Source organism: Palaemon carinicauda, chromosome 6 (assembly GCF_036898095.1).
Source record: "Palaemon carinicauda isolate YSFRI2023 chromosome 6, ASM3689809v2, whole genome shotgun sequence".
Lineage (NCBI taxonomy): Eukaryota > Metazoa > Arthropoda > Malacostraca > Decapoda > Palaemonidae > Palaemon > Palaemon carinicauda.
Window position 1 is genome coordinate 4,037,837 of NC_090730.1, and position 25,535 is coordinate 4,063,371.

At 42.8% G+C, this 25,535-nt stretch overlaps 1 protein-coding gene across 5 annotated transcripts in view; it reads left to right on the top strand.

Moving 5' to 3' along the window:
• LOC137642388 (uncharacterized) overlaps positions 1-25,535 on the top strand; it is a 65,918-nt gene that overhangs the window by 1,823 nt on the left and 38,560 nt on the right. For 2 of the 5 annotated variants that reach the window (XM_068374903.1, XM_068374902.1), the window contains exons 2-4: positions 1,287-1,584; positions 15,668-15,868; positions 21,781-21,900. In XM_068374903.1, the coding sequence (XP_068231004.1) occupies positions 1,287-1,584; positions 15,668-15,868; positions 21,781-21,862 (581 nt within the window). In that variant the 3' untranslated portion in view covers positions 21,863-21,900. Of the gene's footprint in view, positions 1-1,286; positions 1,585-15,667; positions 21,194-21,780; positions 21,901-25,535 lie in introns of those variants that run through there. The other 3 variants (XR_011044767.1, XR_011044768.1, XM_068374901.1) reach the window with 3 other exon arrangements.

A 25,535-nucleotide genomic window follows, 5' to 3' on the forward strand; every position in this document is an offset into this window, starting at 1 on the left:
CTACAAACTGTGTTTTCACCAACTTGCCTTACGATGGGGTGACACCCCCCTGCGACCCCCATTAGATTGCCATGTTCTTAGCGATAGGTTAAGAATAGGGCGTTATTTGCCATGGCCGTCACCATACATAAATCCCAAAACCAGTCATCGTAGTGAAAAAGCTATTACCGTAATCAATTCCGATAAATAGTAATTAAAACACTGTCAAAACTCTTGCGCTTTCTTTTTTACTAGAACTTCGGGACAGAAAATGGGATTTTTTCATCACATTTTCTATGGAATAGTTCGTAGGTTTTTATGGTACTATCAGTATCTCTTTGATTAATTGAATTAATGCAATATTGGTTTTTGCCCTGTTGTGACAGCTTATTTCTCAACCTTTTGCTCGACCTTGACCTTTGACCTTAATATGTATTATTTGGTGTGGATTTTCATATACTCAATTATGAACCAAGTTTGAAGTCTGTAACAAAGATGTCCAAACTTATGGCTGATAACGTTAATTGGATATTTTGCTTGACCATGACCTTGACCTTCCAAAATTTTATAATTTCCAGCATTTTACATAACAGTTAATCCCTATAAGTTTCATTACTCTACAATTAAATTTGTGGCCACAAAGGTGTTCACAAACAAACACAAACAGGGGTAAAACATAACCTCCTTCCAACTTTGCTGGCAGAGGTAAAAAGTAGAAATAATGGGAAGATCTGAAGTTTCGGTATAAGTAAAGAATTTAGGCCTTAGTTTACTTACTTACTTACTTTACTTTGATGGCTGCTTTTCCGGTCCGTACAGCAGGGAAACCCCACTCTCTACAGGATCTCCACTGTCGTTTTACCTTCTTCATTCAGAGTATTTAATTTTTCATATTGCGTGTTGTTCATTTGTTTGTATTCTGTAGAATTGAATCAGAGTGATGGTTATGAGAGACTATAAAAGAAAAGGAGGAAATAGGAAGTACTGTATTTTGTCAGTTGAATTCCTGCAACAATCTACTATGAATTTATTTTTTATTTTTAAAGTTTTTCTATTTCATTTACCTAACGTTTTTTAATGATGCCATTTTCTTTTAAGATATGCCATGATTTTGAGCAATTATGTGTACATATATGGTAGGTTACATTACTCTCTCTCTCTCTCTCTCTCTCTCTCTCTCTCTCTCTCTCTCTCTCTCTCTCTCTCTCTCTCTCTCTCTCTCTCTCTCTCTCTCTCTCTCACATGATTTCCATGGTTTTCAGTAGAGTAATTCTTATATTTTCTTTATGCACTTTATTTGAGAACAGATATGGATTCAAGTCCTGTCAAGGAAGAAGTTACAGAACCATCTATAGTAACAGTTTACATAAATGAGGACGATTCTGGCCTTGATGAATTGGAATCAACCGAAATGAAAGATGAACCAATTGAACCTGAAGAATCCGACTACTTAGAGGAAGACCCGTTTGAACCGAGGGAGGATTCATTGTGTTTAGAAGGAACGGAGAAACAAGATGATTTTAGATCAAATTTTTCTAGTGCTGAAGTTGTAGTAAAAGCGAAGGATATGCAATACTGGGCTGCACTCAGGAAAGATGTTGACTTGTAAGTACAGTACAGCATTGAAACTTATTTTTTTTATATTCACAGTACAGTACTGTGCTGTATCAGAAAACTTTTAATTCAGCATTATTTGACTAAAGGGTAAGATATTTAATGAATTATTAAGACTATGAAATTCTAAATGAAATGAAAATACCTATATAACATTTGTACACATGCTGTACATTGCCAGATTATTTGGTCCAGCCCTCTAATGAGGTTATGCACTGTAGTAGATGCCAAAGGGAGCTTGGATTATTTATTCCATGAAATTAAAACACTTATATGGAACCTTCATGTAGACTCAATCAGTATTTTTAATTTTTCAATATTTAACTTAGCCGGTGATTATAATAGCTGCAACTCTGTTGCTCGACAGAAAACTCTACGGAAAAAATTCGCCAGCGATCGCTACACAGATAGGGGGTGTACTTCAACAGCGCCATCTGTCGTCCAGATACCCAGTACTCATTGTAAACAAAGAACTCAATTTTCTCTCTGTCGTACTACTGGCAAGACCTACTAATTCCCTGTTGCTAACTGGATTTGTTTTCACAACTATTTGGTGAAGTACACTATTCTAGTTTTGAGCTTTCGCTGTGCAGGCTTTCTCTTCAAAAATCCTTGCATTCTTTTTTTGATTACGGATTATTTGTTGATGACTTTGGATAGTTTTTGAATTCCCCTTTGACCAATTCAAAATGGCTGACCCTTCACAAGTCCCAAAATTTAGGAAGTGTAATGCTAGGGACTGTTCAAGGCGTCTTCCGAAGGCCTCTATCGACCCTCACACTGTTTGTTCCAATTGTCGGGATAAAACCTGTCAATTGGAAGATCGATGTGAGGAGTACGTTGGGCTTTCGGAATTTGATTTTATCGAATTCCAAAAGTATACACGTAGGCTAGAGAGAGATAGAGTTAGGAGAAGTTCCTCTCGTTCTATTGACATTTCCTCTCCTCATGCCCCACAACCTATTCCTTCCCCTGTAGTGGTTGCTCCTAATCCCCCTTCTGGCACTCAGGAACCTTCGATGGCTGATATGATGCGTGCCATCCAAGCTCTGGGTGAGAGAGTTGAGTCCCTGGCTAGTGACCGTAACCAGCTCATGGCGGATGTCAAGGAGCTGAAGTGTAAAAGTGCAGTGGGAAGTGAGTGATAGTGTTGCGCTTGAGGGTTCGTCTGTTCGTGCCTGTCGTCCTCCTAGTCCGGGACCTCTTGCAAGCTCCCAAGTCCAGGGGAGAAGCAATGTCGTACGACCAATGGGTTCGAGAGGCTTTAATCAGCGAACAGACGTTCCCTCCGTGGTATCGGGCGCATCTTCCCAAGATCGCCCCTGCCTAACAAAGACGAGAGAGCCCATTTATTCCTCGTCTTCGGAAGGTGTTTCTCGCAAGAAACAATGGACCAAGGTCTCACGACCATTAAAGCGCAAGTCGGTCCCTTCCGCGCAAGTCCAACGGCCCAGCTGTAGCCACTGGGTCAGTTCGGACTCGCTGCAGTCTTCCGATGACTGCTCACCTCCTAAGAGAGGCAAAGCGGTACCGCCTCAGACAGTTACACCGTCTGTCGCCGCACCTGCTCCTGCAGACCCTAAGTGGTCTTTGCTGCAGAGCATGCAGTCCCAATTAACGTCTCTGATGCAGGACTTGCGTGCGGAGAAGGTTGCTGCCGCACCAGCTAGTACAGCCTCTTGCCTACAACCACCCATACGATCGGTTGTGCGTCCTGGGGACGCTGAGGCGACCTTTTTGCGCACTCCAGTTGAGAGAGTTCCGCCACCCATGCGTTCCAGTGTGCCCTGCCAGCCGCATGTTGACGTTCAGCGACGCACGGAGCCTTCCGTTGACGTTCGTGAGGTACAACAACCGTCAGAGTTGTTTTGTTTTGACGCGGTGCGTCAACCTCCGCGACCCAGTGTGGTTGCCACTGCTCACCCACATCAGGCTAGACAGTCTGGAGTAGACGCTGTGCGTCCCCGCGCTGCTATGGTTGTTGCCAGCTCACAGACTGGGCAACAGTTCCATGACGTTGCGTCCGGCTCAGTCACGCATGCACCCGTGCGACCGGACTCAGCTAACCAGCCGTTACCTACTCCATTGCCGCTTCCTCCTCAATACTCGGATGATGGACTTTCTGATGATGATGGTGCTGCACACGTAGATGAACCACATTCGGATCTTGACGAGCCTAAGTCTACGCAACCCTCTTTGGACTTTAGGAAGGTTTTAGCACTGTTCAAAGAGATGTTTCCGGACCAGTTTGTGTCTGTGGCTCCGCACTCTCCTCCGTCAGAGTTTGTTTTAGGTATGCCGTCATCCACGCCTGCCTTTACTAGACTCGTCCTCGCACGCTCGTCCAAGAGAGCTTTACGAGTGATAGGAGAATGGATGCAGTCCAAAAAGAGTCTAGGGAAGACAGCATTTACATTTCCCCCTGCTAGACTCTCTTCTAGATCGAGCGTCTGGTATGCCACGGGAGAAGTTCTCGGCTTGGGAGTTCCTGCCTCTGCCCAGGGCGACTTCTCAAGTCTTGTAGACTCTCCCCGCCGGCTAGCCATGAGACGCTCAAAGATATGTTGGTCATCTTCGGACCTGGACCACCTTTTGAAAGGGATATTTAGAGCCTTCGAGGTCTTCAACTTTTTAGACTGGTGTCTGGGAGCGCTAAGCAGAAAGATCTCTCCGACAGAGAAAGAGACTTCCTTGCTCATCATGTCCTGCATGGACAAGGCCGTACGTGACGGATCTAATGAGCTTGCTGCATCTTTCGTGTCCGGAGTCCTCAAGAAGCGTGAGAACCTTTGCTCTTTCCTGTCAGCTGGAGTTACACCTTGCCAAAGATCCGAACTTCTGTTTGCTCCTCTTTCCAAGTGCCTCTTTCCAGAGGACCTGATTAAGGAGATTGCTGCTTCTTTGATACAGAAGGATACTCACGATCTGGTTGCGTCCTCTGCTCGCAAAGCCACCCCTTTGCCTACCTTGTCAGCTAGACCAAGGATGGACACTCCAGCGTCCCGATTTATTCCGCCCTTTCGTGGCAGAGCCTCCAGCAGAGGAGGTGCTCGTGCTGAAGGGAGACGTGGAAAGAAGAAAGGAACCAAGTCCTTTAAAGGCAGAGTCTGACTGCCAGCTTCTTCAGACAGCAGTGGGAGCCAGACTCAAGAACTTCTGGCAGACCTGGGAGAAGAGAGGCGCAGATGCACAATCTGTGAAGTTGCTCAGAGAGGAGTACAAGATCCCGTTTGTACGAAAACCCCCTCTAGCAACGTCTCCCATCGATCTCTCTCCCAGGTACAGAGAGGAAGACAAGAGACGAGCATTGAAACAGGAAGTGTCTCTCTTACTAGAAAAGGGAGCGGTAGTCAAAGTCCTGGACCATCAAACCCCGGGATTCTACAACCGTCTCTTCTTAGTGGCAAAGAAGACAGGAGGGTGGAGGCCGGTGCTAGACGTCAGTGCGCTGAATGTCTTTGTCACAAAGCAGACGTTCTCCATGGAGACCACAAAGTCCGTTCTAGCAGCGGTCAGAAGGGAAGACTGGATGGTCTCTTTAGACCTAAGGGACGCATACTTCCACGTCCCCATCCACCCAGACTCCCAACCTTTTCTGAGATTTGTTTACGAAAAGGTTGTCTACCAGTTTCAAGCCCTGTGCTTTGGCCTAAGCACAGCTCCTCTTGTGTTTACGAGGCTGATGAGGAATGTAGCCAAATTCCTTCATTTAGCGGACATCCGAGCCTCCCTCTATTTGGACGACTGGCTTCTAAGAGCTTCTTCCAGTCGTCGCTGTCTGAAGGATCTAAAGTGGACTCTAGATCTGACCAAGGAATTGGGTCTCCTTGTCAATTTGGAAAAGTCTCAAGTGGTCCCATCCCAAACTATTGTGTATTTAGGGATGGAGATTCACAGTCTAGCTTTTCGAGCTTTTCCGTCGGCCCCCAGAACAAGCCAAGCCCAGTTATGCATCCAGAACATGCTGAAGAAGGAACGATGTTCAGTCAGGAAGTGGATGAGTCTGATAGGGACCCTATCATCCCTGGAACAGTTCGTGTCGTTAGGAAGACTACACCTCCGTCCTCTTCAATATCACCTAGCTTTTTACTGGAAAAAGGACAAGACGCTAGAAGCGGTCTCGATCCCCATTTCCGAGAAGATGAAGTCTTGCCTGACATGGTGGAAGGACAGTATCAGCCTCAGAGAGGGTCTGCCCCTGGCTGTTCAGACTCCCAACCACGTTCTCTTCTCGGACGCATCGGACATAGGCTGGGGCGCGACATTAGACGGTCGGGAATGCTCGGGAATATGGAACTCGAGTCAAAGGACAATGCATATCAACTGCAAGGAGCTACTGGCAGTTCATCTGGCCTTGAAAAGCTTCAAGTCTCTCCTTCAAGGCAAAGTGGTGGAGGTGAACTCGGACAACACCACGGCTTTGGCGTACATTTCCAAGCAAGGAGGGACCCACTCACTGACGTTGTACGAGATCGCAAGGGACCTCCTCACCTGGTCAAAAGGTCAAAACATTTCGCTAGTAACGAGGTTCATCCAAGGCAACTTGAATGTCATGGCAGATTGTCTCAGTCGGAAGGGACAAATCATTCCAACAGAATGGACCCTCCACAAGGATGTGTGCAAGAGACTTTGGGCCACATGGGGCCAGCCAACCATAGATCTCTTCGCAACCTCGATGACCAAGAGGCTCCCAATATATTGCTCACCAATCCCGGACCCAGCAGCAGTTTACATAGATGCCTTTCTCCTAGATTGGTCACATCTAGACCTATATGCATTCCCTCCGTTCAAGATTGTCAACAAGGTACTGCAGATTATATGCATTCCCTCCGTTCAAGATTGTCAACAAGGTACTGCAGAAGTTCGCCTCTCACGAAGGGACAAGGTTGACGTTAGTTGCTCCCCTCTGGCCCGCGAGAGAATGGTTCACCGAGGTACTTCGATGGCTAGTGGACGTTCCCAGAACTCTTCCTCTAAGGGTGGACCTTCTACGTCAGCCACACGTAAAGAAGGTACACCAAGGCCTCCACGCTCTTCGTCTGACTGCCTTCAGACTATCGAAAGACTCTCGAGAGCTAGAGGCTTTTCGAAGGAGGCAGCCAGGGCGATTGCTAGAGCAAGGAGGACATCCACCCTTAGAGTCTACCAATCGAAGTGGGAAGTCTTCCGAAACTGGTGCAAGTCAGTATCTGTATCCTCGACCAGTACCTCTGTAACTCAAATAGCTGACTTCCTTTTATACCTAAGGAAAGAACGATCTCTTTCAGCTCCCACTATCAAGGGTTACAGAAGCATGTTAGCATCAGTCTTCCGTCACAGAGGCTTAGATCTTTCCAACAATAAAGATCTACAGGACCTCCTTAAGTCTTTTGAGACCACGAAGGAGCGTCGTTTGGCTACACCTGGTTGGAATTTAGACGTGGTACTAAGATTCCTCATGTCAGAAAGGTTCGAGCCGCTTCAATCAGCCTCCCTTAAAGATCTCACCTTAAAGACTCTTTTTCCTGGTTTGCTTAGCCACAGCTAAAAGAGTCAGTGAGATTCACGCCTTCAGCAGGAACATCGGATTTTCATCTGAAACGGCTACATGTTCTCTACAACTTGGTTTTCCAGCCAAAAACGAGCTACCTTCTCGTCCTTGGCCGAAATCGTTCGATATTCCAAGCCTATCGAATATGGTTGGAAATGAACTAGAAAGAGTCTTATGCCCTGTGAGAGCTCTTAAGTTCTATTTAAGACGAACTAAACCTTTACGAGGACAGTCAGAAGCTTTATGGTGTTCAGTTAAGAAACCATCTTTGCCTATGTCAAAGAATGCTTTATCCTATTTTATCACACTGTTAATACGAGAAGCTCATTCACATCTGAGTGAGGAAGACCAAGCTTTGCTGAAGGTAAGGACACATGAAGTTAAAGCTGTCGCAACTTCCGTGGCCTTTAAACAAAATAGATCTCTGCGAAGTTTAATGGACGCAACCTATTGGAGAAGCAAGTCAGTGTTCGCGTCTTTTTATCTTAAGGATGTCCAGTCTCTTTACGAGGACTGCTACACTCTGGGACCATTCGTAGCAGCGAGTGCAGTAGTGGGTGAGGGCTCAACCACTACAATTCCCTAATTCCATAACCTTTTTAATCTTTCTCTTGAAATGTTTTTATTGTTGTTTTTGGGTTGTCCGGAAGGCTAAGAAGCCTTTCGCATCCTGGTTGATTTGGCGGGTGGTCAAATTCTTTTCTTGAGAAGCGCCTAGATTAGAGGTTTTGATGAGGTCCTGTTGTATGGGTTGCAACCCTTCATACTTCAGATCCTAGGGGTCGCTCAGCATCCTAAGAGGATCGCGAGGCTCCGTAAGGAAGACGTACTTAAAAAGGCAGAGTAATTGTTCAAGTCGACTTCCTTACCAGGTACCTATTTATTTTGTTTTTGTTATTTTGATAACTTCTAAAATGAAATAAAAAATTCTTAGCTCATAATGATGTAAACATATTTTGCTGGTCTCTACCCACCCCCTTGGGTGTGAATCAGCTATTATAATCACCGGCTAAGTTAAATATTGAAAAATGTTATTTTGATAATAAAATAAATTTTTGAATATACTTACCCGGTGATTATAAATTAAAGGACCCTCCCTTCCTCCCCAATAGAGACGCAGTGGACCGAGGAGAAAATTGAGTTCTTTGTTTACAATGAGTACTGGGTATCTGGACGACAGATGGCGCTGTTGAAGTACACCCCCTACCTGTGTAGCGATCGCTGGCGAATTTTTTCCGTAGAGTTTTCTGTCGAGCAACAGAGTTGCAGCTATTATAATCACCGGGTAAGTATATTCAAAAATTTATTTTATTATCAAAATAAAATTTTTTCTATAAAAACAGCTGATTCATTAGCTCTTAATTTGGTTATTTTTCAATATTTAACTTAGCCGGTGATTATAATAGCTGCAACTCTGTTGCTCGACAGAAAACTCTAAGGTAAAATTCGCCTGTGATCGCTACATAGGTTGCGGGTGTGCCCAACTGCGCCATCTGTCGTCCAGATACCCAGTACTCAATGTAAACAAAGAACTCAATTTTCTCACTGTCGTGCTACCGACAAGACGTACTTATTCGCTGTTGCTAAACTGGATTTGTTTTCACAACTAATTGGTGAAGTACATTATTCTAGTTTTGAGCTTTCGATGTGCAGGCTTTCTCTTCACAAATCCTTGAACTCTTTTTGATTACGGATTCTTTGTTGATGACTTTTTGATAGTTTTTGGATTCCCCTTTGACCAATTCAAAATGGCTGACCCTTCACAAGTCCCAAAATTTAGGAAGTGCAATGCTAGGGACTGTTCAAGGCGTCTTCCGAAGGCCTCTATCGACCCTCACACTGTTTGTTCCAATTGTCGGGATAAAACCTGTCAATTGGAAGATCGATGTGAGGAGTGCGTTGGGCTTTCGGAATTCGATTTTATCGAATTCCAAAAGTATACACGTAGGCTAGAGAGAGATAGAGTTAGGAGAAGTTCCTCTCGTTCTATTGACATTTCCTCTCCTCATGCCCCACAACCTATTCCTTCCCCTGTAGTGGTTGCTCCTAATCCCCCTTCTGGCACTCAGGAACCTTCGATGGCTGATATGATGCGTGCCATCCAAGCTCTGGGTGAGAGAGTTGAGTCCCTGGCTAGTGACCGTAATCAGCTCATGGCGGATGTGAAGGAGCTGAAGTGTAAAAGTGCAGTGGGAAGTGTTAAAGTGAGTGATAGTGTTGTGGATAGTGTTGCGCTTGAGGGTTCGTCTGTTCGTGCCTGTCGTCCTCCTGGTCCGGGACCTCTTGCAAGCTCCCAAGTCCAGGGGAGAAGCAATGTCGTACGACAAATGGGTTCGAGAGGCTTTAATCAGCGAACAGACGTTCCCTCCGTGGTATCGGGCGTATCTACCCAAGATCGCCCCTGCCTAACAAAGACGAGAGAGCCCATTTATACCTCGTCTTCGGAAGGTGTTTCTCGCAAGAAACAATGGACCAAGGTCTCACGACCGTTAAAACGCAAGTCGGTCCCTTCCGCACAAGTCCAACGGCCCAGCTGTAGCCACTGGGTCAGTTCGGACTCGCTGCAGTCATCCGATGACTGCTCACCTCCTAAGAGAGGCAAAGCGGTACCGCTTCAGACAGTTACACCGTCTGTCGCCGCACCTGCTCCTGTAGACCCTAAGTGGTCTTTACTGCAAGACATGCAGTCTCAGCTAACGTCACTTATGCAGGAATTTCGTGCGGAGAAGGTTGCTGCCGCACCAGCTAGTGCAGCTCCTTGCCTGCAACCACCCACACGATCGGTTGTGCGTCCTGGGGACGCTGAGGTAACCTTCTCACGCACTCCAGTTGAGAGAGTTCCGCCACCCATGCGTTCCAGTATGATCTACCAGCCGCATGTTGACGTTCAGCGACGTACGGAGGTATCCGTTGACGTTCGTGAGGTTCAACAACCGTCAGAGTTGTTTTGTTTTGACGCGGTGCGTCAACCTCCGCAACCCAGTGTGGTTGCCACTGCTCACCCACATCAGTCTAGACAGTCTGGAGTAGACGCTGTGCGTCCCCGCGCTGCTATGGTTGTTGCCAGCTCACAGACTGGGCAGCAGTTCCATGACGTTGCGTCCGGCTCAGTCACGCATGCACCCGTGCGACCGGACTCAGCTAACCAGCCGTTACCCACTCCGTTGCCGTTCCCTCATCAGTTCTCGGATGAGGGACTTTCTGATGATGATGGTGCTGCACACGTAGATGAACCGCATTCAGAACTGGACGAGCCTAAGTCTACGCAACCCTCTTTGGACTTTAGGAAAGTTTTGGCCCTGTTCAAAGAGATGTTTCCGGACCAGTTTGTGTCTGTGGCTCCGCGCTCTCCTCCATCAGAGTTTGTGTTAGGCATGCCGTCAACCTCTCCTGCCTTTGCTAGACTCGTCCTCGCACGCTCGTCCAAGAGAGCTTTACGAGTGATAGGAGAATGGCTGCAGTCCAAAAAGAGTTTAGGGAAGACAGCCTTTACGTTTCCCCCTGCTAGACTCTCTTCTAGATCGAGCGTCTGGTATGCCACGGGAGAAGTTCTCGGCTTGGGAGTTCCTGCCTCTGCCCAGGGCGACTTCTCAAGTCTTGTAGACTCTCCCCGCCGCCTAGCCATGAGACGCTCAAAGATATGTTGGTCATCTTCGGACCTGGACCACCTTTTGAAAGGTATATTTAGAGCCTTCGAGGTTTTTAACTTTTTAGACTGGTGTCTAGGGGCTCTAAGCAGAAAGATCTCTCCGACAGAGAAGGAGACTTCCTTGCTCATTATGTCCTGAATGGACAAGGCCGTACGTGATGGGTCTAATGAGCTTGCTGCATCTTTTGTGTCCGGAGTCCTTAAGAAGCGTGAGAACCTATGCTCATTCCTTTCAGCTGGAGTTACACCATGCCAGAGATCCGAACTTCTGTTTGCTCCTCTTTCCAAGTGCCTTTGTCCAGAGGACCTGATTAAGGAGATTGCCGCTTCTTTGATACAGAAGGATACTCACGATCTTGTTGCGTCCTCTGCTCGCAAAGCCACCCCTTTGCCTACCTTGTCAGCTAGACCAAGGATGGACACTCCAGCGTCCCGTTTTATTCCGCCCTTTCGTGATAGAGCCTCCAGCAGAGGAGGTGCTCGTGCCGAAGGGAGACGTGGAAAGAAGAAAGGAACCAAGTCCTTTAAGGGCAGAGTCTGACTGCCAGCTTCTTCAGACAGCAGTGGGAGCCAGACTCAAGAACTTCTGGCAGACCTGGGAAAAGAGAGGCGCAGATGCACAATCTGTGAAATTGCTCAGAGAGGGGTACAAGATCCCGTTTGTACGAAAACCCCCTCTAGCAACGTCTCCCATCGATCTCTCTCCCAGGTACAGAGAGGAAGACAAGAGACGAGCATTGATACAGGAAGTGTCTCTCTTACTAGAGAAGGGAGCGGTAGTCAAAGTCCTGGACCATCAAACCCAGGGATTCTACAACCGTCTCTTCTTGGTGTCAAAGAAGACAGGAGGGTGGAGGCCGGTGCTAGACGTCAGTGCGCTGAATGTCTTTGTCACAAAGCTAGACGTTCTCCATGGAGACCACAAAGTCGGTTCTAGCAGCGGTCAGAAGGGAAGACTGGATGGTCTCGTTAGACCTAAGGGACGCCTACTTCCACGTCCCCATCCACCCGGACTCCCAACCTTTTCTGAGATTCGTTTTCGAAAAGGTTGTCTACCAGTTTCAAGCCCTGTGCTTTGGCCTAAACACAGCGCCTCTTGTGTTTACGAGGCTGATGAGGAATGTAGCCAAATTCCTTCATTTAGCGGACATCCGAGCCTCCCTCTATTTGGACGACTGGCTTCTCAGAGCTTCTTCCAGTCGTCGCTGTCTGAAGGATCTAAAGTGGACTCTAGATCTGACCAAGGAATTGGGTCTCCTTGTCAATATGGAAAAGTCTCAAGTGGTCCCATCCCAAACTATTGTATATTTAGGGATGGAGATTCACAGTCTAGCTTTTCGGGCTTTTCCGTCGGCCCCCAGAACAAGCCAAGCCCAGTTATGCATCCAGAACATGCTGAAGAAGGAACGATGTTCAGTCAGGAAGTGGATGAGTCTGATAGGGACGCTATCATCCCTGGAACAGTTCGTGTCATTAGGAAGACTACACCTCCGTCCTCTTCAATATCACCTAGCATTTCACTGGAAAAAGGGCAAGACGCTAGAAGCGGTCTCGATCCCCATTTCCGAGAAGATGAAGTCTTGCCTGACATGGTGGAAGGACAGTATCAGCCTCAGAGAGGGTCTGCCCCTGGCTGTTCAGACTCCCAACCACGTTCTCTTCTCGGACGCATCGGACGTAGGCTGGGGCGCGACATTAGACGGTCGGGAATGCTCGGGAATATGGAACTCGAGTCAAAGGACAATGCATATCAACTGCAAGGAGCTACTGGCAGTACATCTGGCCTTGAAAAGCTTCAAGTCTCTCCTTCAAGGCAAAGTGGTGGAGGTGAACTCGGACAACACCACGGCTTTGGCGTACATCTCCAAGCAAGGAGGGACCCACTCACTGACGTTGTACGAGATCGCAAGGGACCTCCTCACCTGGTCAAAAGGTCTAAACATTTCGCTAGTAACGAGGTTCATCCAAGGCAACTTGAATGTCATGGCAGATTGTCTCAGTCGGAAGGGACAAATCATTCCAACAGAATGGACCCTCCACAAGGATGTATGCAAGAGACTTTGGGCCACATGGGGCCAGCCAACCATAGATCTCTTCGCAACCTCGATGACCAAGAGGCTCCCAATATATTGCTCACCAATCCCGGACCCAGCAGCAGTTCATATAGATGCCTTTCTCCTAGATTGGTCACATCTAGACCTATATGCATTCCCTCCGTTCAAGATTGTCAACAAGGTACTGCAGAAGTTCGCCTCTCACGAAGGGACAAGGTTGACGCTAGTTGCTCCTCTCTGGCCCGCGAGAGAATGGTTCACCGAGGTACTTCGATGGCTAGTAGACGTTCCCAGAACTCTTCCGCTAAGGGTGGACCTTCTACGTCAGCCACACGTAAAGAAGGTACACCAAGGCCTCCACGCTCTTCGTCTGACTGCCTTCAGACTATCGAAAGACTCTCGAGAGCTAGAGGCTTTTCGAAGGAGGCAGCCAGAGCGATTGCTAGAGCAAGGAGAACATCCACCCCTAGAGTCTACCAATCGAAGTGGGAAGTCTTCCGAAACTGGTGCAAGTCAGTATCTGTATCCTCAACCAGTACCTCTGTAACTCAAATAGCTGACTTCCTCTTATACCTGAGGAAAGAATGATCTCTTTCAGCTCCCACTATCAAGGGTTACAGAAGCATGTTGGCATCAGTCTTCCGTCACAGAGGCTTAGATCTTTCCAACAATAAAGATCTACAGGACCTCCTTAAGTCTTTTGAGACCACGAAGGAGCGTCGTTTGGTTACACCTGGTTGGAATTTAGACGTGGTAATAAGATTCCTCATGTCAGACAGGTTCGAGCCGCTACAATCAGCCTCCCTAAAAGATCTCACCTTAAAAAGACTTTTCCTGGTATGCTTAGCCACAGCTAAAAGAGTCAGTGAGATTCATGCCTTCAGCAAGAACATAGGATTTTCATCTGAAACGGCTACATGTTCTCTACAACTTGGTTTTCTAGCCAAAAACGATCTGCCTTCTCGACCTTGGCCGAAATCGTTCGATATTCCAAGCTTATCGAATATGGTTGGAAATGAACTGGAAAGAGTCTTATGCCCTGTGAGAGCTCTTAAGTTTTATTTAAAACGAACTAAACCTTTACGAGGCCTGTCTGAAGCTTTATGGTGTTCAGTTAAGAAACCATCTTTGCCTATGTCAAAGAATGCTTTATCCTATTTTATCAGACTGTTAATACGAGAAGCTCATTCCCATCTGAGTGAGGAAGACCAAGCTTTGCTGAAGGTAAGGACACACGAAGTTAGAGCTGTCGCAACTTCCGTGGCCTTTAAACAAAATAGATCTCTGCGAAGTATAATGGACGCAACCTATTGGAGAAGCAAGTCAGTGTTCGCGTCTTTTTATCTTAAGGATGTCCAGTCTCTTTACGAGGACTGCTACACTCTGGGACCATTCGTAGCAGCGAGTGCAGTAGTGGGTGAGGGCTCAACCACTACAATTCCCTAATTCCATAACCTTTTTAATCTTTCTCTTGAAATGTTTTTATTGTTTTTTTTTGGGTTGTCCGGAAGGCTAAGAAGCCTTTCGCATCCTGGTTGATTTGGCGGGTGGTCAAAGTCATTTCTTGAGAAGTGCCTAGATTAGGGGTTTTGATGAGGTCCTGTTGTATGGGTTGCAACCCTTGATACTTCAGATCCTAGGGGTCGTTCAGCATCCTAAGAGGATCGCGAGGCTCCGTAAGGAAGACGTACTTAAAAAGGCAGAGTAATTGTTCAAGTCGACTTCCTTACCAGGTACCTATTTATTTTGTTTTTGTTATTTTGATAACTTCTAAAATGAAATAAAAATTCTTAGCTCATAATAATGTAAACATATTTTGCTGGTCTCTACCCACCCCCATGGGTGTGAATCAGCTATTATAATCACCGGCTAAGTTAAATATTGAAAAATGTTATTTTGATAATAAAATAAATTTTTGAATATACTTACCCGGTGATTATAAATTAAAGGACCCTCCCTTCCTCCCCAATAGAGACGCAGTGGAACGAGGAGAAAATTGAGTTCTTTGTTTACCTTGAGTACTGGGTATCTGGACGACAGATGGCGCTGTTGGGCACACCCGCAACCTGTGTAGCGATCGCTGGCGAATTTTACCTTAGAGTTTTCTGTCGAGCAACAGAGTTGCAGCTATTATAATCACCGGGTAAGTATATTCAAAAATTTATTTTATTATCAAAATAACATTTTTCTCAAGTTAGCAAGAGGTCCTTTTTGCAATTTCCAATTTTGTATGGAGATCCCTTGATTGTGATCTGGGAGTTTGTGTGATTGGCCTTGATTTTAGTGCTGCCTTTGACTGTGTTAATCACGAAGCCATTGTTTTCAAAACTGTTATACAAGATGAGCCAGTTTTGATTTCATGTATACATGGTTTGATCGAGCACTTATTATACAACTATAACATGATTTTCTGAACTCAATATCGAGTTATTGTTTGAAGCTTCTCTGATGTTCGTATCGCTTTTCTCTCGAAGCCTGGTGTTATATCGACATATAATCTAAAATTAAAACTTTATTGACTATATCCTAAACCAATTATTGTTTTGTTTAATCCTAATGGAATGAAGAGTAGAATAAAAATCTGATCTTTATTTAAGATTCACATGAAGGTTGGCTTCAGATATTGGATAAAATGTGATATAGGAAGAGACATGAAAGGTTTCTACAAATTAAGCAATGTGATTTGAAAGCTGATGTCAAACAATAATAAAGATGAAGAAACATTACTTAATCATTATTATTGTCATAGGAAAAAGTGGGTATAGAATGTTTATGTTAATATCGGTAAATACATTGCCCTATTTCATTCAATATATATCTTTAATTTTCATTTGCTTCCAGAAAAGCAGATAGAAGTAAAGTTCAAGAAGAGGCCTCTACTCACAGTGCATCAAGAGCTGCTTACATGAGAGAGTACCGAGCAAAACAAACTTACGATCGATCGGCACAGAGACGAGCCCAGAATGCTCTCAGCATGAGGATAAGACGCGCTCAGGAGACACTTGAAGAAAGGTTAAAAAGAAAGCAGCGGGACAGAGAGAGGTACGCCAGACTAAAAGATTGTAGCTCCGAAAGTGAGGAATCAAAAGCTCATAGAAGAGAGCAAGCAAGGTTAAGAGCTAGAATTAAATTGCAAAATGAAACTGAAGAAGAAAGAGAAGACAGAAAAGAGAAAGCAAAGCTAAGAGCTCGAATTAAGTTACAGAATGAAACTGAAGAAGAAAGAGAAGTTAGAAAAGAACAAGCAAGATTAAGAGCTAGAATTAGGTGGCAAAATGAAAAGAAGAAGAAGAAGAAGAAGCAAGGAAATAGAAAATGAAATGGAAAATTATTTCAGACAAAGAGCTTGATTTTGATTAGAAAATTAAACTCGAGAAACAAGATCTATTAGAACTCGAGAAAGACAACCAGTCCAAGTTGACTCTAATATAAATACAATGCTGTATAAGACATCCAAATGCTGAGAATACTAAGTGAATATCACATAGAAATAATGTTAAAAATTATCGATTTGACATTCACAGAAGTTGGCATGTGAAGTATAATCCACAGTAAGATTAAACCAACTTATTGGGTATTGTCTGTAAATTGTTTGAAAGCAAATGACATACGAAATATACTAGATAATATTGATGATGAGCTTACTTCTATGAAAGGAATGGACAAGTCATTTATGAACGCTTTAGAAAATGGACACTCCTCTCACGGCGTCGTTTTCCTTGAAAGAAAAGGAAATAGAAAATCAGTGTCTTGCAAAAACTCCTTTTCATTAACAGTATGTGACTTTAGAAGAACTACTTTACATGGAAACTTTTAAAAAATCATGGTTGGTAAACAATTCTTCGCAGACTGTATATAGTGCATCCAGTGGGGACACTCAGATTGTATTTACTACATTCAGGGGAGTAATAACTTGGAAGCCACTAAATGATTAATAGCTGTTATGAAAGACAGAAATTTCAGAAGATTTTATGCCTTGCTATCTTAGAGATAGTTTTGCTATTTTATCCCAGCAATGTCAGGAACATAGGAAGTAGAACTTCATTGCAAAACCACAACGCACATGAAGATGTCAACAAAGCAATGCTTAATATTGAAGCAAACCTGGTCATCAGTGGTATACACTGACCTTTTCTATGATTGCGTGCACTCACATCACCCATTAATAGTGATGGTAGTGATGTAGCGAGTGTCGCTGGTGTTAAATGCACAGCTGAATGCTTGGATGAAATACAGTCAGCTTTTGATAGAATCATCAAGAAATTTTATGATGAATGCAAATCACAGACTTCATTTGGGTCTTGATAGGCTTAGGCAAAACATATTTGTACAATACCCTCTTTGCCAACTGTAATGCTTGAAGTATATTGGAGTTTTCATATGCAATGACAGGCATTGGTGTGTACTTGCTAAAAATGGAAGAAGTATTCCCAAGAAGATGATCAATAAAAGGATGGTCTGTTGGAGCACTTCTTCATTGGTGGAATACAGACTTAATACTTCACAAAAAGTAACAAGTAATTTGTGACTGATAGAATATGAATTTGTTCATGGTTAATGAAAACGCCTCGGTGCTTTCTGTGCATGCATTATGCATTTATGATGCTCCACTTGAAAGTATTATGAACAGTACATGAGATTTGGAGGCTAAATCTTTCTGGTTGGGGTAGTAGTCTATTTTCTTAATAAGCCGAATGTCTCCAAAGGTTCAAAAGCAGATATTATAGAGCCTGCTATCAAGTAAATACCATTTTGGATATACACTGAAACCTTGATAGAATGAACGGGATAAACCAAAATCACAGCAAGTTTAGCAAGACCTCGCTTTTCTGGCGCAAGTATGTTTTTGTTGTACTTATCGTTTGGTATGAATTTGCTTTGTTCATTTATTATTATTTTTTATTTTGGTTTTGATGAATAATTGTGATATAATGTAATGAAAATCAATGCCTTCTGAAATTGGTGATAGGAAACTCTTTAAATCTCAAATGTATAAGTATGAGCGATAAGTTGAAAGAATTTTCTTGAATTCAGAGTTATGTTTTAATACCTCTGTAGTTTAAGGAATGTAAGATGACATTTTAAAGTATCAAGAAATTCAGATAAGCCCATTACTATGCTAAGTCAGAAGAAAACAAATTAGTGAGCACCTTTTCTAAAATGAATAGTTGGATAAAATTGGAAAGTCCCTAAAACGTAGGTATTCACATGGCTTTTTGCAAGTGGTATCAGTACAAGTGTTTTTTGGTCTAGGTGTGCATGGCATGGGTTACCTTATCTCACCAGTTGTGCATCCCCCAAAATTCATCTTGCGTCATAGAATTTAAGACTTAACTTTTCTTGGTAAATTCTTTCAGACAATGCAGAAACAAGCGTGGAATATTGTTGTAATGTATGGTATAGTTATAGTGTGTTCTCCAGCACCATTGATAATCAGCTTTAGGCCTTTCTAATGCCCAGAAAAAGACCAAATTTGTCTTGTGTTTGCAACATTCCTGTTTTGGAATCTGCCACCTATTTAAAAATCTATTTGAGTTATTTAAACAAACATCGTACGGATGTCCTTTCGCTTTGGTATGAATTAATTTATACGAACTTGTTCTGACAAGATTAGAAACTATTGACCTATATAGGGTAATTCTGGCACAAAGCTGAAATTTGGGCATTGAAACTCAGTAAAAACTTAGTTCATTTAATGTTTGTTATGCATATTTGTAGGGTTACATTGCCCTACCAGGGCTGCTCATCCTGGTCTCTTTCACAATGCAGTTTAGGGAAGAAGTGCCAAGAAGTATCCTCTAATTTTGTTAGGGAAGATGCTCCTCCTATGACCTTGAAGAATCTCAATGGGACTTTCTTGACTGCTCTCCCCAATCGATATTTTTGCTTCTGCTTGTTTTCATGTCTCCTTGGTATAAAGGGACTGTGTTTGGTGACAGATTACCACTACACGCACTCCACACATTAAAATCCTCGAGCACATCCAATGCACTTTTCATGTAAGATCCACATGCACACTTGGATTATCTACAACTGAGGACTTATGATGAACTTCATCAGCTAATTTCTTTGGAAGTAGACCTTTTCTGCAATTGGTATCATTGTAGTTTCTCTTACGTAGATTTTGGGCTCAGCCCTCTTATCACCGTGAGAACCTCCTCTCAGTTGTAGCGGGAAAAGTCGACTGCTCAGCTTTTAGGAAAGTCTTCCGACTGTGAAACATGGTCCTGCCCCTCTTAGGAGCTTTTTATACCCAGGAAGAGCTTTGAGTAGTGGTGCCACCCCTGCTATCTCAGGGCCTACAACGGGATGGGGCCAGTTTTTTCATCTTCTGCATGCCCAACACGAGTCTTTGAGATGAACGTCAAACGAAATCCGCCTTTCTACGCAGTCTTTCGGCTACCCTTAGCTTCAGTGAAGTGAGTCGGTGGGCTTTTAACATCTTGTATGTCTCCTTAGATTGTTCCGTACTTTGTGCTTAATACCACGCTGGCCTTGATACCAGGTTCACGTCCCCCACCTCTTCTCAGGATGCGTCCAGAGAACATCACAATAACTGGCTTTTCTGTCCTGCGAGGGCTCCACGTTGCTATTTTAAAGAGGACTCAGTGTTTCAAGCTTAATCTCCAAACGCTTCATGTCACGGGCAGGATAAAAAGACAGATATATAAAAAAAAAAAATTCTAGCTTTATGAGAGCATCACTTGCTCATACACCCATTAGCGATGAAGTTGGAGATCCAACTTGGACAAGGGCTCACAAAGGTGGGTATATCTTTTTTTTTCTAGCCTTATGAGAACATTACTTGCTCATACACCCATTAGAGAAAAAGTTGCATACGGCAGAAGGAATCTGGGTTTTAGAGTAAAGACCAATTACTGGACTCCTCAGGACTATTTGGTGCTGCAAAGAAGGTTGTATCTGGTTCATTTCAATCATCTTAAGGCAGTAACATATTATTTTAGTTTTAAAGAAGAAAAGCTTTGTTTTTCTGTGCATTAACAGATATTGTTATGCTTTTTTACTTTAATATTCTATTAGGTAATGGATTATGAGAGAGAGAGAGAGAGAGAGAGAGAGAGAGAGAGAGAGAGAGAGAGAGAGAGAGAGAGAGAGAGAAGTAGCTTTAGGTAGTAACATTTTAAGGATGAATGTTTTTGTATTATAAGAATATATAATTTTTGTACTTTTTATAATAGATATATATGTACATCTGTTTCAAATAAGAATTTTCTTAATAGATTAGTGTTCTTGTATGAGAAATTAATACTTCTGTCAATTTGCATATTGCATAATATATTACAGGAGTCGCCATGACCTCACATCAGTTATGTTTTATTAGCCCTGGTGCCTAGTTAATGATAATATCAAGTAATGCTGTCACTTACCAAGACTGTCTATTTTCAAAAAGAGAAGAAAAATGTCTTTGAATGCAAATTTAAGGTAGCCTAGTCCATGTGATACAGAGAAAGATGGACTATAAGTTAGTCAACAGGAGGTTTATTGAATTTACACTATCACATTTGGTACAGGCGGTTAAGAGGGATTCAACGATACTGTATTCCTTTGGGTATACAGTAGTCATTTACAAGTTAAATGGCTTGCAGGGAATTCTCCTCATGACAGCTGTGATAAAGGACAACCTCCTCACAAAAATACGGTGGAAATTGCACTTTGGATCACCCCTCTACTAAGCAGCAATGACTGAAGAAAGATTTTGCATTTTGATTTGCTGCTTACATTTTGATGACTTGGAAACTCGTGAGGAATAACAAGCTTCTGACACATTTACCCCCATTCAAACACTTTTGGATGTTACCAGCCTGTGCAGAAATATCACAGTTGATGAGCATCTCTATGGCTTCGACGGAAATTGCAGCTTTAGGCAATACATTGCTAATAAGCCAACCAAATATGTCATAAAAATTTTGTTGCCAATATGCATTCAACACGTAGCTGGTGTTGAATGCAATGCCATATCTTGGAGCACATACAAGACCATACAAAGAGATGATGTTGGGAGGCGATTTTGCCATGGAAGTGCTAAGGCCTTACTTCAACACACAATGGACAGTTACAACAGATAATGGGTCCACTAATTACCCTCTTGCTACATCTCTCCTAGAAAAGAACTTACATATAATTGGAACAATTCGAGAGAACCGTGTATCCCAAAAGAAATAATTTTTGAAACTGATATCAGAGAATGGGAAACTTCTGCTTCCCTTCTTTGACCATAGAAGCACTTAACTGTCCTACGAAGAGAAAAAGAATAAGGTTGTACTCCTCTCAACATGCACAAAAACTAGATTTAAAAAGATATATTTTTGCATTTTACTGTTTAGATACCACAAGGTAATTTTTTTTTTAACAAATTTTATATTTTTTATATTGTATGAAAGTTTTTACCAAGAATATGCATTATTGTAGTTGAAATTGAAAAAATATGGTTGAACATACTGTAAAAAGAAGAAATTACCAATAAAATCTTTCTACTGAATTATTAATATTTTTCTCTTGAGGTAAATGTAAGCCTTACTACAGTGGTCATGACAAAACAATTCACCTAAAGTGTTTGTTTTAAAACCACGTCAATAACATTCATACCAATCGTGGCCCATCTAAACGCTTACTATCTATGCCTGTTTCTCAATTAAGTGTGTTGTGGACATGAAGCTGTAGGCTACTTTTTATGCAAAAAAATTACTCCAAAGTGGTGGTCTTTTTGGCATTAAACTCTGAAGAACGTAAATAATAATTTCCTAATTGAAATTTAAAAGAAAATGTAGTAGCATACACCGGACAGAATCCTAAATAAAATATGTTAATAACTTGACAATCTGTACTGTATTCATATTTACATTTCACCAAATCTGTAATCCTTCTCTCTAAAAGTTTTTTATAAGTATTCTGTTGTCACTATCCATAATGCAGTACAGTATTTCACATTTCAGTGTCTTCAATGGATCTGGGTTATCTTCTGACCATGACAAATTTGATACTAGTAATTTCTATAATGTCAAAACCATGACTTAGTGCCATTCTTTTTTGGGGGGTTGTAGCGCCACAAAAAAGTAAGTACGACATTGTTTTCTTCTGTAGGCAGGAGTATTTTTTACTGTGCAAATTAATATGCTAGAGCCCATTTAATTTTTAGCAAACCTTAAGCATCACTGCTTATGATATATTTATGGTGTTACAGTACCTGTTATTAGTGGGTTTGTGCAAACATTCGTCTTTGTTCCTACTTTTATACAAACTTTTTGACTTTTAAATTAGTAATATGTCTTTAGCTGCACATGAATGGCCATTAAATCATTGACAAGGTAGATGTTTAACGACAGGTGGTGTAATGAAGAAGTCCCACTCATCGTCTTTGGCCGCAACGGGTACATACGTATCGTCAAGCATTCATGACTGTTGGATCTTGTCTTGCATACATTTATGATTATGGCTTTTTATTTCAACTATGAACCTCCCCTGATGTTCATATTGCTTCTTTGGTGCATTTTAACTGACCTTTATTTGTCTGTTGAAAGATTTAAAATTTTCCCATTTTCTTTCACTTCAATAAATGCATGCCTTAGTAAAGAAAGGAATATACATTCAAGTAGTAAATGGTAACTGGCATGCCAGTTTCTGTATTCAGGTGCTTAGTCATGTTGGTTATGATCCGACGCTCTGTAGATTGTTTGATTATTACTGGCAATTAAGATGTTTTCCCCTGGTTTTGTTAGTAATTACTAAATGGAGCGTACTTAGGAATTGGTTCTTGTATTGATTCTATAAGTATCATGGTGGGGGCAATATTGAGATTTAAATGGCCAATGTGAAAAGTGTGTTTAGCTCATGGTACCTCTCATGGAAATTGTTTTAATGTCTGCCAATCTAGTTAACAGTACAAAGTACTAAAATAAACTTGCTGCTGGTTCATGAAAAAAGCTGGGGAAGACTAGGCTAGTCGATTATAGCTGGGATGACAATGATAATGACCTGCCTCTACCTACAGATTGTTCATATAATCAGCCAACATTTGGTAGTTATGAGCTTTATAAGCTCTTGACATTGCTAGTCCTGTGAATCCTCTGTTAAAAGTGGTAACTCTGATCCTACCTGTCATGTTGCCAACCTAACCTAACTTACCTTGTTGGAGCCTATGGGTTGTAGCATTCTGCTTTTCCAACTGGGGTTGTAGCTTACATAGTAGTAATAATAATAATAATAGGCCCAACTGAAGATTGTTTTTGAATGTTTAACATCCAGCTCATCAGTGGCAATGTTTTCTGATGTATCTTTTATTGTTGGAAGAACTTGTGCCTTATGGTAGCTACTGTGGTGTTTGAAGTGTCACTCATCGGCAGCTACCGATCCCTCCCCACCTTCTGATTCCAGTGGAACAAGAAGTGAGGAACGATGTAATATAGCGGCTGAATGACGAAAACCTCATCGATGGAGCCACATTTCCACATTGGTTGGGCATTCTATTTTCCCATCCAAATATGTTAAATTGGGAATAAACGATGATGATACTGATTTGATTATTTGTAATCCTGCGGCATTATTATAAAGAAACATCATGTCGGCCGTATTAAACATGCTGGAATTACCAAATAAACTCTTCCACATGACTCTCCATCTCCGGACAAGCTTCAGTTCACAGGCACATTTAAGGAAGGTGGGGTGCATACTTGAGGGACCAGGCTCCCTTGGAATTGTTGTCCAAAGAAGAAAAGCTCCTGCACACCAACCTGTTAGAGATGCAAGCACCACTTGTAGTCATAGTGGCTTATATCCGCAAGCAATGAGGAACTATTTTACAGTCCCTCTGCAAGTTAAGGAGAGAATTACCCCTAATAGCCTAACTTAACTACTCTGTCATCCCCATCTGCAGTTATCTCGACTCAGTGGCATCCCTGTTACTTAACAGGTGGTGACTATCCAGCATCTACTGCGGGTGGAAGGCTATTTGCAAGGCACTGCAGGAGATGCCTGGATATTTTCAAAGATACAGTACAGTACTGTACTCTGCAGCTGTCTAGGAGGGAAAGTGTCGCAGACAGGATACTTTTCCGGTCTAAGTCTCTCTGCAACTGATAGCCGATTTCCTCATCTACCCTCATCAAGAGAAGCTCCTCTCAGTCTCCACACTAAAAGGCTATTGCTGAGCCTTAAGCCTGATTTCCAGACTGACGGGTTAGGCGTTTTCTCTTTGGAATTGTCTATGCTTATGAGGAGCTTCTAGCAGTTTCACCCTCCTAGAGAACTTGAAAGATTCCAGAGTAGGACACCATGAGAGTTCTCTGCTCTCTAAGTGGTCTACACAGGAGCCCTTAAGAGGAGCATCAGACAGGGATCTAACACTTTGAGACACTTTTGCTTGCCTTGGCAAAAATGATAGGTGAGCTACAGGGCATCTCCTATGTTGCAAGTCAATTGGAGGGGTAGAAGAAGGTCCCCTTTATGTTTGTGGCCAAGACCCAGCCATCCCAACCCCAGGTTAGAATCCTTCTCCATCTCCTCCCTCAAAAATGCAACTAGCAATCAGGATGACCTGCTTTTCTGTCTTGTGGCCTACCTGAAGAGAACCCAGTGTTTCAGACTGGAACAACACCAGAGGCTGTTCCTCAGTACCGGTAGGGTGAAGAAAGCAATATCTAAGAAGGCAGTTAACCCTTTTATCCCCAGGCTATTTGGAACTTTCCAACCCGTAACCCTCAGGGGTTATTTTTTTTCAAGTACATTTTGCAGTATATTTTTTTTTAAATTGCTCTAACAGCCTTAATTTTTGTCATAGAGAGGTCAGGTTGGTCTCATTCTCTTGGAAAATGCCTGAAGTTTCTCAAAAAAATTATCAAAAATTTGCAAAAAATAATATAAATAGCAGTTTTTGCATGGACGTAGCGGTACGTCCATGGGGGTAAAGGGATGAGGTTTGTGAAACGTACCAGTACGTCCTTTGGGGGTAAAAGGGTTAAGTTTTGGCTTCATGAGACAACCCTATATATCCTACTTCCAAAGAGACTGCAGATTAATTGTCTCGAACGTGGGCTCACAAAGTCAAGAGGTATCAGTACCATCCTAGCCTTTAGGAAGAATCTGTCCGTGGAACAGGCACTGAAGGGTCGAGTCTTAAAACACCATACAACCTTTACTGCCCACTATCTTCAGAAGTATGACCAAAAAAACCTGGACAACTTTACCCTTGGACCTGCGATAACTGATCAACAGGTTCTGTAATGAGCCTAGCTTCCTCACTGAAGAAGCATCTTGTTTAACATAAGTCTCAAAGTAACTTAAAGTTTAAAGTAAGAATGTCAGTTCATTTTTCCTTTTCTTCCTCCCCTCTCTTGGGGTGCAGCAGGTGTGCCTTTATGAGTTGGACTGGACATTAGATGTAATTAAGCAACTCAATCAAGAAATTATTCTTTACATTTTAGTTTGTATTGAAGTATCTACCCCCACACTCCCTTACATTCAGACACCATATTTTTGAGGATATAGATTCTTCTGTGAACATCAACCAGTTTCTGTTAGGGACCTAGTTAAACACCTGCGACATATTCATGCACAGGGAGTTTCGAGCTTGGCAGGAGTCATGACTCCCTCCTCCACAGGACCAAAGTACATTGACATTTCCTCGGTCAGTTGACCAGCCAGTTTTGGTCATAGGGACTTCTCCCTCCCTATTAAAGGATAATGGTTTGTATTT